At 38.9% G+C, this 15,883-nt stretch overlaps 1 protein-coding gene across 3 annotated transcripts; it reads right to left on the bottom strand.

The window, feature by feature from the left end:
- Positions 1-401: 401 nt before the first annotated feature.
- NPY1R (neuropeptide Y receptor Y1) lies at positions 402-11,520 on the bottom strand. 3 transcript variants are annotated; one of them, XM_032592879.1, is made up of 5 exons: positions 9,423-11,520; positions 8,065-8,281; positions 7,711-7,814; positions 2,242-3,088; positions 402-2,137 (listed from the first exon to the last, which is right to left on the bottom strand). In XM_032592879.1, exons 4-5 carry the CDS (start codon positions 2,935-2,937, stop codon positions 1,685-1,687), a joined length of 1,149 nt encoding a protein of 382 aa, XP_032448770.1. In that variant the 5' UTR covers positions 2,938-3,088; positions 7,711-7,814; positions 8,065-8,281; positions 9,423-11,520; the 3' UTR covers positions 402-1,684. The 3 variants fall into 3 exon arrangements, with proteins under 3 accessions (XP_032448770.1, XP_030168664.1, XP_030168669.1); XM_030312804.1 differs by lacking the exon at positions 8,065-8,281; XM_030312809.1 differs by lacking the exons at positions 7,711-7,814; positions 8,065-8,281.
- Positions 11,521-15,883: the final 4,363 nt, after the last annotated feature.

Raw genomic sequence — 15,883 nt, 5'->3', positions numbered from 1 at the left:
TTAGAAGGGAAATAACATAATAAAAGAGAAAACATCTCTTCAATAAATATGAGTTTAGGAGGAGGACAAAAATGTCAAGATGTAAAGTCCATGTGGTCATAAATGAGAAGGAACGCAATTTAGTCATTATACGTTCGTTTAAGAAAAATTTTTTGAAAAACTTCTAAGTACCTGGCACTGTGTTAAATGCACTGGGGGCAGTCATGTAAAATAGCTCCTGCCTCCAAGAAGCTTCAAGAAGCAGAGGAAGGAGACTGGAACGTCAGTGGTTATACCACGGGGTAGTAATGTTTCATTAGTAAGCAGAAATAGGATGTTGTGGGAACATCATGAGAGGGAAACCATGAGTCAAAAAAAAAAAAAAATTTAAGCTTGAAGAGAGACACAAAAGAGACTACTCAAAAAAAGCAAAAACAATTTTAATAAAGACAATGTCTGCCTTCTAAAATCAAACACATTTAATACATTTATAATACACTGAAGTTATATCTTGTTCTTTAAAATATCTTCTCTCCAAATGACTCTGAGGCTCAATCATGAATACAGGATGCATGAAATTAAGTATATTAATATAACACAACCACTTAGTACTCTATACAGTACATTATTTACAAAACTACACAAGGCACACAGTTTATACAAGTTAAAATGGGCTATATGAAGTGTTCTCGGTTTTCAGGTATTTATCCCTGCCAGCCAGGGTGAACATTCTTTTAACATTACACTTTGGTGTCCTCCTTTGAAAAACGGACATTGAAAAAGTTAAAAATGAGTTACTATATAGGCACTGATGTATGGAAAATACACTCTGTGTTTTTACATATCGAAAGCTGGAAATACCTTTAAGCCACATATGTATTTAGGCTAGAAAACTGGACAAACACTGAACAGTTTGTGAAGAATGGAAAGTCTCTTGACCAACAATTCAGATGAATATAATTCAACTATTTGCTGCACTACTAGTTTGCTTGTTAAATTAATTGCTCTGAAACCCTTTGGTTGTCAGGTACCAAAATAGTTTTGAAGTTAGAGAACTGCTTTCCCACTTAATTCTTGTGGGTGGCCCAATTCCCCATGATATTCACAGCTGAGAAGTATTTTTATGCATTTTTATCTTAAGTGATAAATCAGGAGCAAATTAAATCCTGTCTTAAATTTAAAAAAAAATGCAAATCACCCTTCAATGACTTCAAACTGTAGGTATGTAAGACAGAGACTCAGCTCCACATCTTCAATGCTGCTTTTGCTGTCACCTCTGTAACAGACTGAAATGTCTATCATTACATCAGGATTGCCCAATCTATTGACCGTGTAACCTAATCAAATAGGGATAGCCCAATCTAATGCGTATCAGATACCGTGCTTCTAAAGTCAGTCAGTAGTAGTCCTTTAAAGCAATTTTATTCCAACAAGTCAAATATAAAAGTCTTTGTATTATATGCATACATTTACAAAAAGCACTTCAAGGATGTCTGGTCAAACTAATGTCAGAAAATTCCAAAGTCCATACATTTTGTCCGAATTTAATTATGACAGTTACAATTAAAGCGGTAAAAAGCAAGACAAACAAATCTTGGTCTTTCTTAAATGATTACAACCTCACTCCTTGGGGGAATAAAAGTATCGTTGTGGGTTGTGCTTGTTTTTAGACAGGTGTCATCTGGGGCCATATGCTAGAGCAGTTTCAGATTTTTTCATTATCATCATTGTTGATTTTCTTAAATGCGACTGGGCTTGCTTGTTTCAAAGAAGTCTTAGAAACATCTGTGTGCATGGTAGACATGGCTATTGTCTCATAGTCATCATCCCGGGACCGGAAATCACAAAAGTTAAAGAAGAACTGTAAGTCCCTCTGGAAATTTTTGTTCAGAAATCCATAAAATATGGGGTTGACACAAGTGGATATCATTGCTGTGAGATGGCAGAGCAGGAATAGTAGATTATGGTTGCACGTAGCAATGATCTGATGATTCCAATCAAACACAGTGTTAAAGATGGTAAGAGGCAGCCAGCAGACGGCAAATGCTACCACAATGGACAACAGCATGATGTTGATTCTTTTGGTTTCACTGGACCTGTACTTATTGTCTCTCATCTTGTCCATCATATTGTTTCTCCTTTTTAAGCGTATATATATCTACAGAGAGAGAGAAAAAAAACGTTCAAATAGAACCACCAAGTTAATGTGGAATTCTGTGGAAAGAAGGTTAAAATGGAAATGGCAGAGGGAAGTTTTCTTACCTTGAAGTAGCAAATAAATATAAAACAGAGTGGGCCAAAATACTGCAGCATCAAGAGGAGAGTTGTGTAAGACAACCTATGAGAGTCCGATGGAAATTTATCAAAGCACACGTACTTGTCCTTGAACGCGTCAAGTGTCACGTTCTGGAACGGTTCATCGGTCAGTACTTGATAGATGAGAAAAGGTAGAGAAGAAACCACAGCAAGGACCCAAATGACGGCAATACCTACGTAAGCATGTCTGTTATTTGGTCTCCACCCTCGTGGGTTGATTATCAGCTGATGTCGCTCCACGGCGATGAGAACCAGAGAGAAAATGGACACAGTGATTGAAACACATTGCACAAAAGGATTCAATTTGCACATTGCCTCACCAAAAACCCAGTGGTCCATTAATGTGTAGACAAATGTGAAGGGGAGACACATGATGGCAACAAGCAAGTCTGAGAAGGAAAGGTTCACTATCAGGATATTGGTAACATTTCTCATCTCCTTTTGTTTCAAGATGATTATGATCAACGCCAGGTTTCCAGAGACTCCAAGAATTATTACAGCTCCATAAGCAAGAGCTAATGTAAATATCATGGCCAAGGGCAGATGGCAATCATCACTTTCAAAAGCCAAAAACTGGGAATTCTCTGAAAAATTACATAGGATTGAATGATTTTCAACCTGGGACATTAATGTTGAATTCATTTTGATTGGTTTGGTTGTTATAGATTATTCTAGACAAATGGAAAATATGTTTCTTCAAAGCAGATCAAATATTCAGCTTATTCTTATTCTTCATATTGCAATCCATTTATGAAAATTATTCTGAATTCTTCATTCCCTTGAACTGAACAATCTGTAAAGAGAAAATGACCAATGGCATTACTAATTTCACCGAAGGCAGTCAAAATGAATTCTGACTCACAGTGCTCTTTTAAGTGAAAACACTGAAATAAAGAAACAAAATGTAATCTCTATAAACACTTTTTTAAAAATAGCAGAAACACTGCCAACATTTTGAAGAAAACCTCTTCTAATATTTTTAATTGGGCTAGCAATTGACTACATTACTACATTTTGACTCAGCAAAATACAGTAGTCTGTAAATCAGTAAGGTGTGTGTAAATCTCATGCCCAAAGTCTTATATAAACCACTGTCAACAGATTCCTAAATATTGTAAAAAATGAGCATGTAACAAAAAATTTAATGTATGGGTTAAAACATAAGATATGAAACAAAGAAAAACAGCAAAAAAACCACATTTCCCTAATTCTTCCTCTTATATTAGAGAAATGAGATAATTCACTAAGTTGTACTAATAGCTCCACCATACACTGAACTGCTCTTTAAGGCAGACATTATTTGGCACAAGTATATTCCAAAGGAGATGACCAATACAGTGCAACATGAGAACTTTGTCATATGAAGGACTGTGGAAGGGAGATGTCTAATCCAGAAAAGAATAGGCATGGTATAGACGTCTTCTCATATCTGAATGGGTAGCATGCACGTTAGGAAACTGGGCTTAGAATATTATGTCTGACTATATAAGCTAGAAACAGGACCAAGGGAAGTATATTAGTGTGTATTAAAAACAAAACAAATTTTACATCACTATGATGTGAACAGAAGTTTAATCAAATGAAATCAACTGCCTGCAGAACTATGGAGCACTCCATACACAAGAGTCTGTAGCTACTACACAAAAGACTTTTGGGGAGCTCTTGCATTGTGTAGGAAGGAGATTCAACTGGATAACGCTGAAGTTCCTTCTAACTTTTAAGATTCTATGATTTTATTAATGTCAGAAGCTTTCAAAGGATTTCTAAGGTTTTATACATGTAAATATCCTCCCTCCCCGCTAGACTGTATACCCACACAATGCAGGGGTCTACATTTTAGTGGTAATTTTGATCTTTCACAGCATTTTGTGATGCAAAGACTCTTTTCTCACCAACAGGACAAATTACAGACAATGGTGTTTTTTAAAGTTAAAAGATCCTTTAAAAAAAAATCTGATTTCCTCTAGATTGTTAAATACATATAGGAGATTAGGGATTTCTTATGTTAATTAACAGGCCATTGTGCTTGTGTTAAGAAAGGGAATTGCATTTGTCTCTTTTTTATGTGAGAATAAAGAAAATCATGCAGATTTACTTCCATTTCAAGGAGGTAAGAATTTAATGAAACATTTGCCTTTTAAGTGACACCTCTAATGAACCTTTTTTTGAGTGTTTCTGCTTTCTAGAACATGAGGTGTTTTTTATTATAAAACCACAATTTGGCTTTATAAAACTGAATAAAAATAAAGATTTCCAACATTTAGAGAGAATGAAACTATTAAGACGAGGAATGATTTCAAGTGTAAATGTTTTTAGAAGCATGGCTCTCTCCTCTGTGCAACAACCAGTAAATAATGACTCTTAAACTTAATGCAGTAAATGCGGTGCCTGGGTGGCTCAGCTGGTTAAGTGTCTGACTTTGGCTCAGGCCATGATTTTGCAATTTGTGGATTCAAGCCCTGCACAGGGGTCTGTGCTAACAGCTCAGAGCCTGGAGCCTGCTTCAGGTTCTGTGTGTCTCCCTCTCTCTCTCTGCCCCTCCCCCCCAAATTAAAAAAACATCAAAAAATTAAAAATAAATAAATAAATAATAAACAAACTTAATGCAGTAATTACCATTTTTCTCTCAAGAATACCAAAGGCAGAGAGAATAACCTCTGTCTCTTAGTGTCTGAGAACAAACATTGGAGAATAATCTAACATTTCTTTTTTTTTTTTTTTTGGAGAATTTATCATTTTTTTAATATTCATTATTTATTTTTGATAGAGAGACAGATCACTAGCAGGTGAAGGGCAGAGACAGAGGGGGGACACAGAATCTGAAGCAGGCTCCAGGCTCTGAGCTGTCAGCACACAGACCGACACGGCGCTCAAACCTAGGAACCGTGAGATCATGACCTGAGCTGAAGTTGGACGCTTCACCGGCTGAGCCACCCAGGCGCCCCAATAATCTAACATTTCTTTGAAAATTCCTCACTGGGGCGCCTGGGTGGCGCAGTCGGTTAAGCGTCCGACTTCAGCCAGGTCACGATCTCGCGGTCCGTGAGTTCGAGCCCCGCGTCAGGCTCTGGGCTGATGGCTCAGAGCCTGGAGCCTGTTTCCGATTCTGTGTCTCCCTCTCTCTCTGCCCCTCCCCCGTTCATGCTCTGTCTCTCTCTGTCCCAAAAATAAATAAACGTTGAAAAAAAAAATTTAAAAAAAAGAAAATTCCTCACTGAAGAATTCAAGAAAACTTTGCGTACTTCATATTCAATGTTGCGTGATAGTCAACATGACTTAGTGAACTGTGAGTTTCTCTTCATTATTTAAAGTGAAACTCGCATGATAGAAAAGTGTATCCTCTTTATCCTATGACTTCTCTTGGCTCCCTGTCACTAAACACCACCAGAATCCTGGACTAAGACACGTGAGTACATCCCTCAGCCTGACACTTGATGACCTCTACATTTTGCCTTCTTCCTTGTTCCAACAGCCCCAGTGTGAGTGCTCTTTTCCAGGTCCTCACAGCCCCCCAGGTGCCCCCCAGCGTGTTTCAGCCTCCACGTTCATCTTTGTCTCTGCCATTGCTCTTTCTGGCTGTTCTGTCTCACCACCAATCCAAATTCTACTCATCTCTGAAAGCATCATTAGTGTCCTTGAATCCTTAACTGGCTCCTCCCAATTATGACATAACCTCTTTTAGATAGGCAGTGTATATACCTTGTAGGACTTTGCAAATGTTAGATTTAGAATAAAAAACTGTGTTGACTGACATAGTAGGTGTGTGGCTGAAATAGCAGGTTCTTGGGTGAATTAATCCTAACATCAATAACTCAATTCTGTCATAGTCCTTTTACAAGCAAGATGGATGCTAATTATAATAATCATTTTATTAGGTCACGTATATAGGGGAAAATGTTCCACTGTGTGTTAAAAAAGGAATTGTTTCTGAAAAAAATTCATTAATCCAATAAATGTTTATTGAATACATTTTGTTTTTGTTTTTAATGTTTATTTAGTTTTGAGAGAGCAAGGGCATGAGTGGGAGAGGGGGAGCGAAAGAGGGAGACACAGCATCTGAAGCAGGCTCCAGACTCTGAGCCCTCAGCACAGAGACCCACAAAGGGCTCAAACTCACCAACGGTGAGATCATGAAGTGAGCCGAAGTGGGATGCTTAATCAACTGAGCCACACAGACACCTCTTGAATACTTATTTTGTATCAGGCATTGTTTTAGTGGAGACAACAGTGACCTCATGGAGTGAGTTTCCAGTCTCGTGGGCAAAGAAAGCCAAGAAAAAATAAACTGGTAAAAGGGATAGTATGCCAGATGATAAGCATTCACGCAGAAAAATAAAGCAAGGAAGGGGTTCTGGGGTTGTCGGGACCTGTACTTTATTACTGGGTGGTAGGGAAGGCCTCAGTTTGCCTCAAAAGGTGGCATATGAGCTAAGACCTGAAAGTGGCGAGTGGGGAGGCCATGTTGATATGTCAGCGACTGTATCCCATGTGGAAAGAACAAAGGCAAAATCCTTGAGGCCAGAGTTTACCTGGTGTATTAAACACCAATGATAAGTAGGATAAGTAAGAGAGAGACTAGTAGGAAAATAATTAGGAAGGGTAAGCAGAAGAGGAACAGATTATGTAAGGCCTTATTCCATGGGACAGTCTGACTTCTTCTCTGAGAAAAATGAGGAACCAGTGGAGTCTTTGGTGGTGTGAAGTTACAGGACTTGTTTTACATTATTACTGTAGCTGCTGCTTTCAACAGATTTAAGACAGGAAAGAGAAGTAGGGAGATTCATTAAGAGGCTAATACAATAATCCAGATTAGACCTAGTGGAGGCCCAGACTGAGGTGTTTACAGTGCAAAGGAAGAAAAATTGAAAATTTAAATCCATTGACTTATTTTGACAAAATTCCATACATACTGGAATTAATGTAAAAGTTTTCAAATCATTACAACTACAGCCTACAGAGGCCACTTCCTGCAGATGGTTTTAAGTGAATATACTGAAATTCAACTCTGAACCCTCTGGAATTATATTTGATGGACATGCTCTGTGAGGAATAGCAGTCTTTCTATTAAGTAGATGCTAACTACACAGAAAATGCAAACTATTTTTTAAGTGTTTGCAAAGCCTCCTTTTCTAAGTGCATGTTGGGTAGTCATTCCAGTTTGGTAAAACCCTTCTGCACTGGATAAAATGTGTATTTTCGACCTACCTTAGTATAATTTCAAGAAAGAACGGTTGTCAGCAAATACTACTCAGAGAGAAAGCATTCACATAATCTTTGCTAAAGAAAAATAATGACATTCCCTATTCTGATATTTAAAACAAGATATGCAACTAAAGACACTGCAAAAATTAAAAGTTGTTAAATCTCAATATAGCTGTCATGAGCAATTAGAGACAAAATAGAAATACTACATACATCATCAGATGGAAAATTGGCCCCCTTCCAAAGGGAAATTTCCTTATCCTTTCCAATTGGAATGCTGGTCTTTCACTGCTTGCTGTTCTTACTGCTGTTACTACCTGAAAATACAGATTTCTGGTCATAACCTGCAGCAGATAAATTTTTTTGTATACTCCCAACTGGCTGTTCACCTTATGTGTTTTGGAAAAGAAATGTCAGCCTTATTACATAGAGCCTCCCAAAGTTACTGCTAGTTTATCTACATGAGTTACATAATTCTCTGTTCCTTCCTCTCCCAGGAGGACTGGTTCAACAGACAGCTGCCTTAAAACCATAAGGAAAGAGACTAATAATGCAGTAGTCACCCACCGAAAAGCACTTAGTCTTTAGTCATAGGTGGGGTACTGGGCTGGACAGCTTTCTGCTCTCTTTACCAGGAAAGCATTCTAGAGTCTTGGGACTGACAGATACTGTTTCTCTGTCCAGGTAGTGACAAGCAAGCTTTCCATTTCCCCCTGCCTGGGGGCCACCTAGTGAGATATGCTTTTTTCGTAGGACCCAGGTAAGCATGGCAAATCTGAACGATCTGGAAAAAAAAAAAAAAAAAGAAAGAAAGAAAAAAAGAGAAGAAAGAAAAGAGATGTCAAAACACACTCCCTCTTTGCCCTCCCCTAACTTTTTCCTGTGCTCCAGCAGTTACCAAAGAATGAAATGGGCTGGTTAAATCAAAATTCCTGCTGCCACGTTTACGTGCCCACCTTTTTTCATACAGTGTAATTAGGTGAATTGCCCCCGATTTTCCTCATTCTTAAACTTCCGGCCCCCTCCTCCATTTGCCAGCCATCTATCAAGGTCTCTCCACCCGTGATGAGACTGGCAAACAAAGCATCCAAACCAACCAGAAATAAAAGAAGCACAGCCAGGTCTCTCTGGACCAACTTCAGTTCTTAAGACATTCGCCTGTCTACCTGGAGAGACCAACTGAACACTCTGAAGCCACCTCTACCTCCAGTCCATGCCCAATCTCTTAACCCTGCCGAGTTCCATCATCGCTGTTCCAAAAGGAGCTGAAGAGTTGGATGACTGAAACTCCGAAATAAAAGGCTAGAGCTCAGAGTGTCTACCGGGGCGCAGCGACAGACTGGAAGGGCCCAGCACCGACGGAGCGGGGCTCCATTCCAGCCCAGACGCAGGGAACCCACAAGTGTCCGGGGGCGCCGCGCCTGAGCTGGGGTCCGCGGGCCCCCCGCGGGACACGTGCGGTGGGACGGGGACCAAAGTGGCGAGTGGTCACTCGCCAAACCCTTCCTCAGACAATCCCAGCCACCGGTTCCCTCCGCTCAAACTCCAGCGCAGCCTCTAGCGCAGCCAGCTCCAAAAAACCGTGGAAGATGCGCGAGGTCAGGGGAAGACAGCCTTACGAGAACCCGAAGAGGCAAGAACTCAGATCCCCGTCCGGAAATCCTCGCGGAGCAGGGTGCACGAATGCCGCCAACTCCCGGTTACGAACGTCGGCCCCCACCCATGGGCAGGGCTCTTGGAGTTGTCCGATCATCTGCAGCACCTTGCGACCTACCTGCACTGGGAGCCCAACTGAAAAGCTGACTCCATGCCCCACCTCAGTTTCCCCAGAGTCAATTCCGGGCACTCGGCAGGTTTTTTTTTCCTTCGTCTTTCATCCTCCACCCCCTCAAAAGTCCTTAACAAGGTGTAAACTTGAAACTTACCCTCTGTTGGATTCGTCGTTTTCGCCCGTTTATTAAAGCGGGAAGAATGGTAATGGAAGGGATAGAGCCGGGAGAAAAGATCCGCTGGTATTTCTCCTGCTCAAATCCTAAAGATTGATGAAGATAGGAAGAGACGCCCCCTTAAAGCCGAACTCCACCTTATCCCCGGATCACGTGACGGCGCCCCGCGAGTAGCGCCTGCTGCTCCCCCCACAAACACCTCAGCCTGGGTATACACTTCGGGGGTGCGTTGCCTAGGAATTCTGGAAGGAAGAGAAATTAAACATATCCACACGTTGTTAAACACAGACGCACGGTGCAAAGGAAAGTAAGCACTCATCCCCACAGTCCTGGACTCCCAGGAAAGCAAGACAATGTCACAGGGCTTTAGAAAGTCAGAGCCACTGTTTTCCTTTGTTTGCAGGTCAGTGCCATCTTGTGGCCGAACTTCTACCCGGCTGAAAAGCTGGAGCGTCAGCCCAAGTCAAGACTGAAAGGGGGTGTTATTTAGGAGAAAAGGAAATGTGAAATTCACCGCAACAATGTTACTAATATGTTCCTTGCTTTTTTTAGTGACCTTTGTATATTTCTCACACCAGTACCGAAAAGTTTTTTGTTTTTTGGTTTCTTTTGCCCCCATTTTAAAAGCGAACAAAGAGAAGACCTTAAAAAGCAACAGTAGCAAATCTCGGATGAGCTAGCCTGGCCTTTGTCCTTCTTTCTTTCCACTGAGAAAATGCAGTTAGTTTTGTTCCCAGTGCCTAGCTGCTTTTTTTAGGGGAGCACGCTGAACGGAACATTTCCCTGGTGGTCAAAAAGTCAATGCCATTTCCTCGGTGCTTAATCTACCCTTGTACTGAACGTTAGGAAGAAAAGAATGGAATGTACACAGAGTACATTGACGGTAGCAAAGCCATCATGGTGCCCGGTGATTCAGGATCACTACTGATAACACTGATCTCAGATGTTGTACATAGTTGTATTCCACTTTGAAAAACCAAAGTTGTGTATTTCACTCACACTCACATTATTTACTGGTGAGGATGAATAAAACTTCCAAATCAAGCTGCCAAAAAAATAAAAAGTGCTCCTAATAAAGATACAGGACACTGCCTAGGATATGCATAAAAGTTTTGTTACATAACAACTATGATTGCATTCTGTCTTCAAACCAAAAAAAAAAAAAAAAAAAATTCCGAGACAAAGGGAATGACCTAAACTTTACACTGTTAAAATATGTTTTCTTTCTCTGGCAAAATAAACAGTATTTAAAGTTCAGTATAAGTCATAGCTCATTTATTTGTATAGTGTGGTAAACATCTGGTTTTTTTTCCAGGAAATCTTTCTAAAATATTTGTCATTAGACATATTTTTATATAGTTGAAAAGGGATTATGATCGAGATTTAAAATATCGTGGTCATGTAATAAATAAACTACAATAGTAGATGGGGACATACATTTTACAAAATCCTACTACTGGTTAAACAGAGTAAAATGGCAAGTATATTTTCTTTTATTCTTTTCTTTGTTTCAACTAAGGATGAAAATATAAGGCATAATTTAGGAATTTAAATTCTTTTAAAGAGCAATAACTCTAGGTTTCTAATCACCTGTCTACTCCATTCCCTCAAGTCACATTCCGAGAAGCAAGTTTGCCCCAAGGTTTTGATCATCAGACTGGCTATTTTTATTCTGCTCCAAGAATTACAAATGTAATAATTTAATTCTCCATGAAGAAAACATTTTCATGTAAACATTTGTGCCATGTCAGCAAATATTTTGGAGCTGAAAATACAATCTGGACTCATTAGACACTTTCCTTTCTGTATTTCCCAACAATGCTAAGAAAGTCATGTCTGCAAGAATGCCCCAAATAAACATGGCCATTGTATTTTACCTTTCTAACTGAATTGCCATAAAGTGTCCCCCATAAGGCAAATTCATAAAGCTGCATTCTTGAAATATTAATATTAAATACCATTCTTTGAAAGTTCATTGGTCTCAAAGACTTTTCTGTGTCAAATTCTGTAATGCAAAAACAAGTTTTGAAATGCTCACCAACAGCAGCAAATTGTATAATTCTCCAGGAGTATCATTTACTAAGTACTTTTTCAAAGTGTAAAATGTAAAATAAAATAAAATTTTAAAAAGTGTAAAATAAAAAAATTCAGGATAGTATAATAACCTAATGCAACATAAGATCCTCTTATATAATGTAATCTTATGGAAGGTTTCAAATGACATAATCTGAGTTCCTCAGAACACATGTGTTAAAGAGTAATGTGAATTCCTCAAAAGATGTATTAAAGAGAAGATATGTGTGAAATAAATTCTTTTTCTACTCTTAAATGAACAGCCAGTTTTATACTTTCTTATTTGGAATTAAACTAGATAAAACCTCTTCGCTAGGGAGAGAGTTTTCCGTTTTGTGTATTGCCTTCTGAAATTTCATAGCATTCTGACCTATAAACCATGACTAGGAGAATTAAATTAATGACCTGTTCTCATGTTCTCTTGGGCAAGTCTTTTGTTATGTCATTTAAACAGAAGAATAGGCTTTCCTCATTAAATCTCTGTAGACCTTAGTTTTATCATCCAGAAAATGGTCTGGCCCTTTAAATTGCATGATTCAATGACTGCCTAGATAAAAGCGTATCACTCTACCTGCTGCTGGAATTTATCCATTGTAACTACTTTATTGGTCTCTTGATGAATTTCTGCTCCAAGAGTTAATTAAAGTTTCTAAAATGCTATTAGGCCTTGATACAGGAAAACTGTCATAAATTATCGCTCAGCTAAATCTTGATAGGCATTAACACTACATAAGAAAACTAGAACGTAGATGATATTGTAAGAAGAAAATTCCACTGGGGTAAAACTTAATATGAACCATGCTGGTGAATCAGTTCATAGTCTATGCATTAATTAGGTGTCAGTTTTTCCTTCGTTCTGTAACTTACCTATTGCATTTATGTGAATCGATGATGTCACAGAATATAGATTGCAGCATTATTTTATGGACCACTGAGAAAGAGAGAAAATGCTTCCAGTAAAGCAATGACACACAATCGATTATAAAAAAATCTCAAAGTGAGAGTACTAAAATATTTTTTTAATAAAGTCCTCATCTTAAAACCAATGAAATATAGGGGGTAAAGAGTTTTGACTAAATTGGTTAGTACAATCAAATAGTCAATACAATCACTTAATTCAATTGGATTCACTGGATTAACTAATTAAGAATTATTAATTGTTTTTGGGACTTAACTAGCAGAAAGGAGTGAAAATTTTCTTTAAAATGTTACTATACAGGTATGTAGGCAAACAATTCAATATATTCCTTGTGTAGAGGAACTAAGTAATATTTATGGATTTGTTCTTGATTAGAAATGGGAATGCACTTCAAGAAAGTTCTCATTCAGTCACATAGCCCATAGATTGAGAGTATCTTTTTTAAATCTGTCAGAATAAGACTATAGAGGACTAGACTCTTAAAATTATTTAGTAAATATCCAAACATTTTACTGTAGATCTCACCTCATCAGACACCCTTCAGACATTCAACAAAAGTATAATGTTATTTTACAAAAGTGTCACATTATGTATTTATTACATGGTATAATGAACAGAGCTTGCCATTGTTACTATCATTTGTTTTGATTTTTATCACTATTCACTTCATATCTCCTCTCAAAGACATGGAGTAGGAATAGCTGGTGAGAAGGGCAAGTGTGAACACCACCTCTGAAACTTGTATCGTCTATGACAAGTATGTCTGACAGTTCATCTTGCCCCACTCCCCAAATCTCAGGCTTAACATTAGACCTTTTCACAACACTTTGCTTAGGTAAGTATCCCTTCTTCATTCCTTTGTTTAAAGTCTAGCTGCTGCTTTTCTTTCTCCAGATACATATAAATCTACAAAGAGGAAAAATATCTAAAGATGGGCTGGGGTATAATCGGACTCTTCTGAACCCAGGAAATTGCTTGGCTACCACTCTCTACTAGCATAGCATATAGGTGAAAATAATGCAACTGCATAGATTATTGAAACTACACACTCAAAACTTTCGTTGAACCTTAAATATCACCCAAAAATTCTTGGGCTTGAGTGACTTCCAATGTCTCTCCTTTTAGAAGATATTTCAAATTGTCACATTTCTCCCCTAGTCTCCTACCTCATATCCCATTTTCAATAGACTCCTCCTTCCTTCTGAATTAAGTAAAAATGATAGCGTATTTACTCCCCAAATTCCATATCCCTCATTTCAGCAGTGAATCCTCTCTCCCAGCTGTTTCAGCCCCCAGGCTTTGAGTCAGCCTAGCCCACTGAGTTTTCCCAGCTGACACCCGAAACACCAAGTGACAGCGACAAGCCACCACCATTGTGCTCTCCCACTCAATCCATGAGAATAAATTCCATGAGTGAGTTGTTGTCTTATTCCACTAAATTTGGGAGGTTTGTTACACAATAATATAAGTATAACACCTGTTTATTCAACAACTCCGTTTTCTTGGCTCAATACTAAAATGAAAACAAAAATAAAATTGCTCACTCTTTCATTGTAACTCCCTCACCCATGTCATTGCTTTTGTAGTTGCTTCTCTTTCTGGTAACTTCTCCCAAAATAAAAAAAACATTTACTGTCCTCTCATTTGCAACTCAAAAATGGCCCACCTACCCACCTCTGCCCATAACACCAATGACCAAAGCCCGTGGACACAATTCAGACTTTATTATATTTATTCTTTATGTTGCATTTGACTCTTTACACCATCCTATGCTCTTGGAATCTTCTTTTCCTTTGACTTCATGAACTCCACACTGCAGGCTTTACTCATCCCTTCCTGGATGCTCCTCAGTCTCCTCTCCCAGGATCTGCTGTCTCTCTCTACTTCTTTAGCTGTTTTCCTTCCCAGGACCCTACTATATAAATCGGCCCAAGATGGCACATGTGTATTAGCTTAAAGTGGCCCGCATATTGTTTTCTTCTTCATAGCAGGCTACGACGATTAGCCCAAAGCCAGACAGCACCAAACTCAAATTCTCACACATCTAATTGCTTCAAATTAATTTTAATATGTATATTTTTAACCAGTTAGAATCCATCTACTTTTCATACTCTGAGAAGTTGAACCCATCATGTGTAAACCAGAGATGAAACATCCCATCGCCATGACAGATACCAAATTGTTGCTGCCCTTTGGAGCTTTCTGAACCAAGTCTCCCCACTTGGCCACTGAGGGATGTCACCTAGATAAGTAAGCCCACTCTCTATTTTCCCATTCTCCCCAAGAGTCCCCTGTCCTATCTCTCTTCTGGATGTAGCACCCCTGGATGAGCTGTTATCTCTGGAGGCACTGTTGCTGGGAGAGACTTCCCATCATGCAACTCTGTCCAAGACCACCACTCAAAAAGGCTTGTGTGTTACTGCCTTTTGTGGTCCTGTCTCTTCCTTGATTGACCAGACATCCCCAAACTTATCATCTCATTCTTAATCTTCTCCTTTTTTTAAACCCTTAATGCATAATCATATTCTTTGCCATCAATTACATGCTTGTATACTCATAACCCTAAATCTCTCTCTAGAGGACAGATCTCTCTCAGGCTTCATTGGCAAATTCTCTTCTCAGTCAGTAGATGGGATCTCAGTCATTGTCATCTCTATCCCTCAAACCAGAATCTAAGAATTGTCCCGTGTTTCTCTCTCACACCCTCAAATTCAGTTGCTCACACATTCCCATTGATTTTACCCCCTAAACATGTCTCAGATGTGTTCTTTCATATCCATCAAGCTCTACTTCTTTGTCTGCAAAATGGTCTCTCTGCCTCAGTGGCTTTCACAGACCTCCAGTAATATCCCTCCCCAGCTTAAATAGTCTAGTTGCTCTCTGAACCCTTCAAGTGCCATGTCCTTTTAACCAATATTTTCAGTATCATCCTCCACCACTTCCCACACACTCAGGCATACTGAACTATTTGTATTTCTCCAACTGGAACACCCTCTCTCACCTTGACGCTATTGCCCCACTTCTTACTTGCCCATCCCTGCCATTTGGAGCTTTAACTTTCATCAATTCCTCCTCAAGCTTCAGTTCAAGGATCTTGTCTACTATGAAGCCCTCTTTTATATATCTCAATCTCCCCAAATGCCCCCATACGCTGAATGTGTCTTATTTATATTCCGGCAGGACTCTAAGTTTATTTCTAACACAGAATTTAGTACACTATATGTAATTAATTATTTATTTGCACACATTTCTGGAAGGTAGTGGCTACTCTTTTCATCTCCTTAAACGCACAGCCCAGAATTCTATCTGGTGTATCATAAGATACTGACAAAAGTTCTCCTGAAGGGCTGAAGAACAAGGAATAAAGTAGGATAACGCAAACTATGAACATCACAAACCAAACCCATTTGTTCATCTCAAACGTTTAAAAATGTCTTGGGCATTTTAG

The sequence above is a fragment of the Lynx canadensis genome, chromosome B1 (genome assembly GCF_007474595.2).
Source record: "Lynx canadensis isolate LIC74 chromosome B1, mLynCan4.pri.v2, whole genome shotgun sequence".
In the NCBI taxonomy this organism is placed as follows: Eukaryota; Metazoa; Chordata; class Mammalia; order Carnivora; family Felidae; genus Lynx; species Lynx canadensis.
This window is presented reverse-complemented; position numbering and strand designations above follow the sequence as displayed.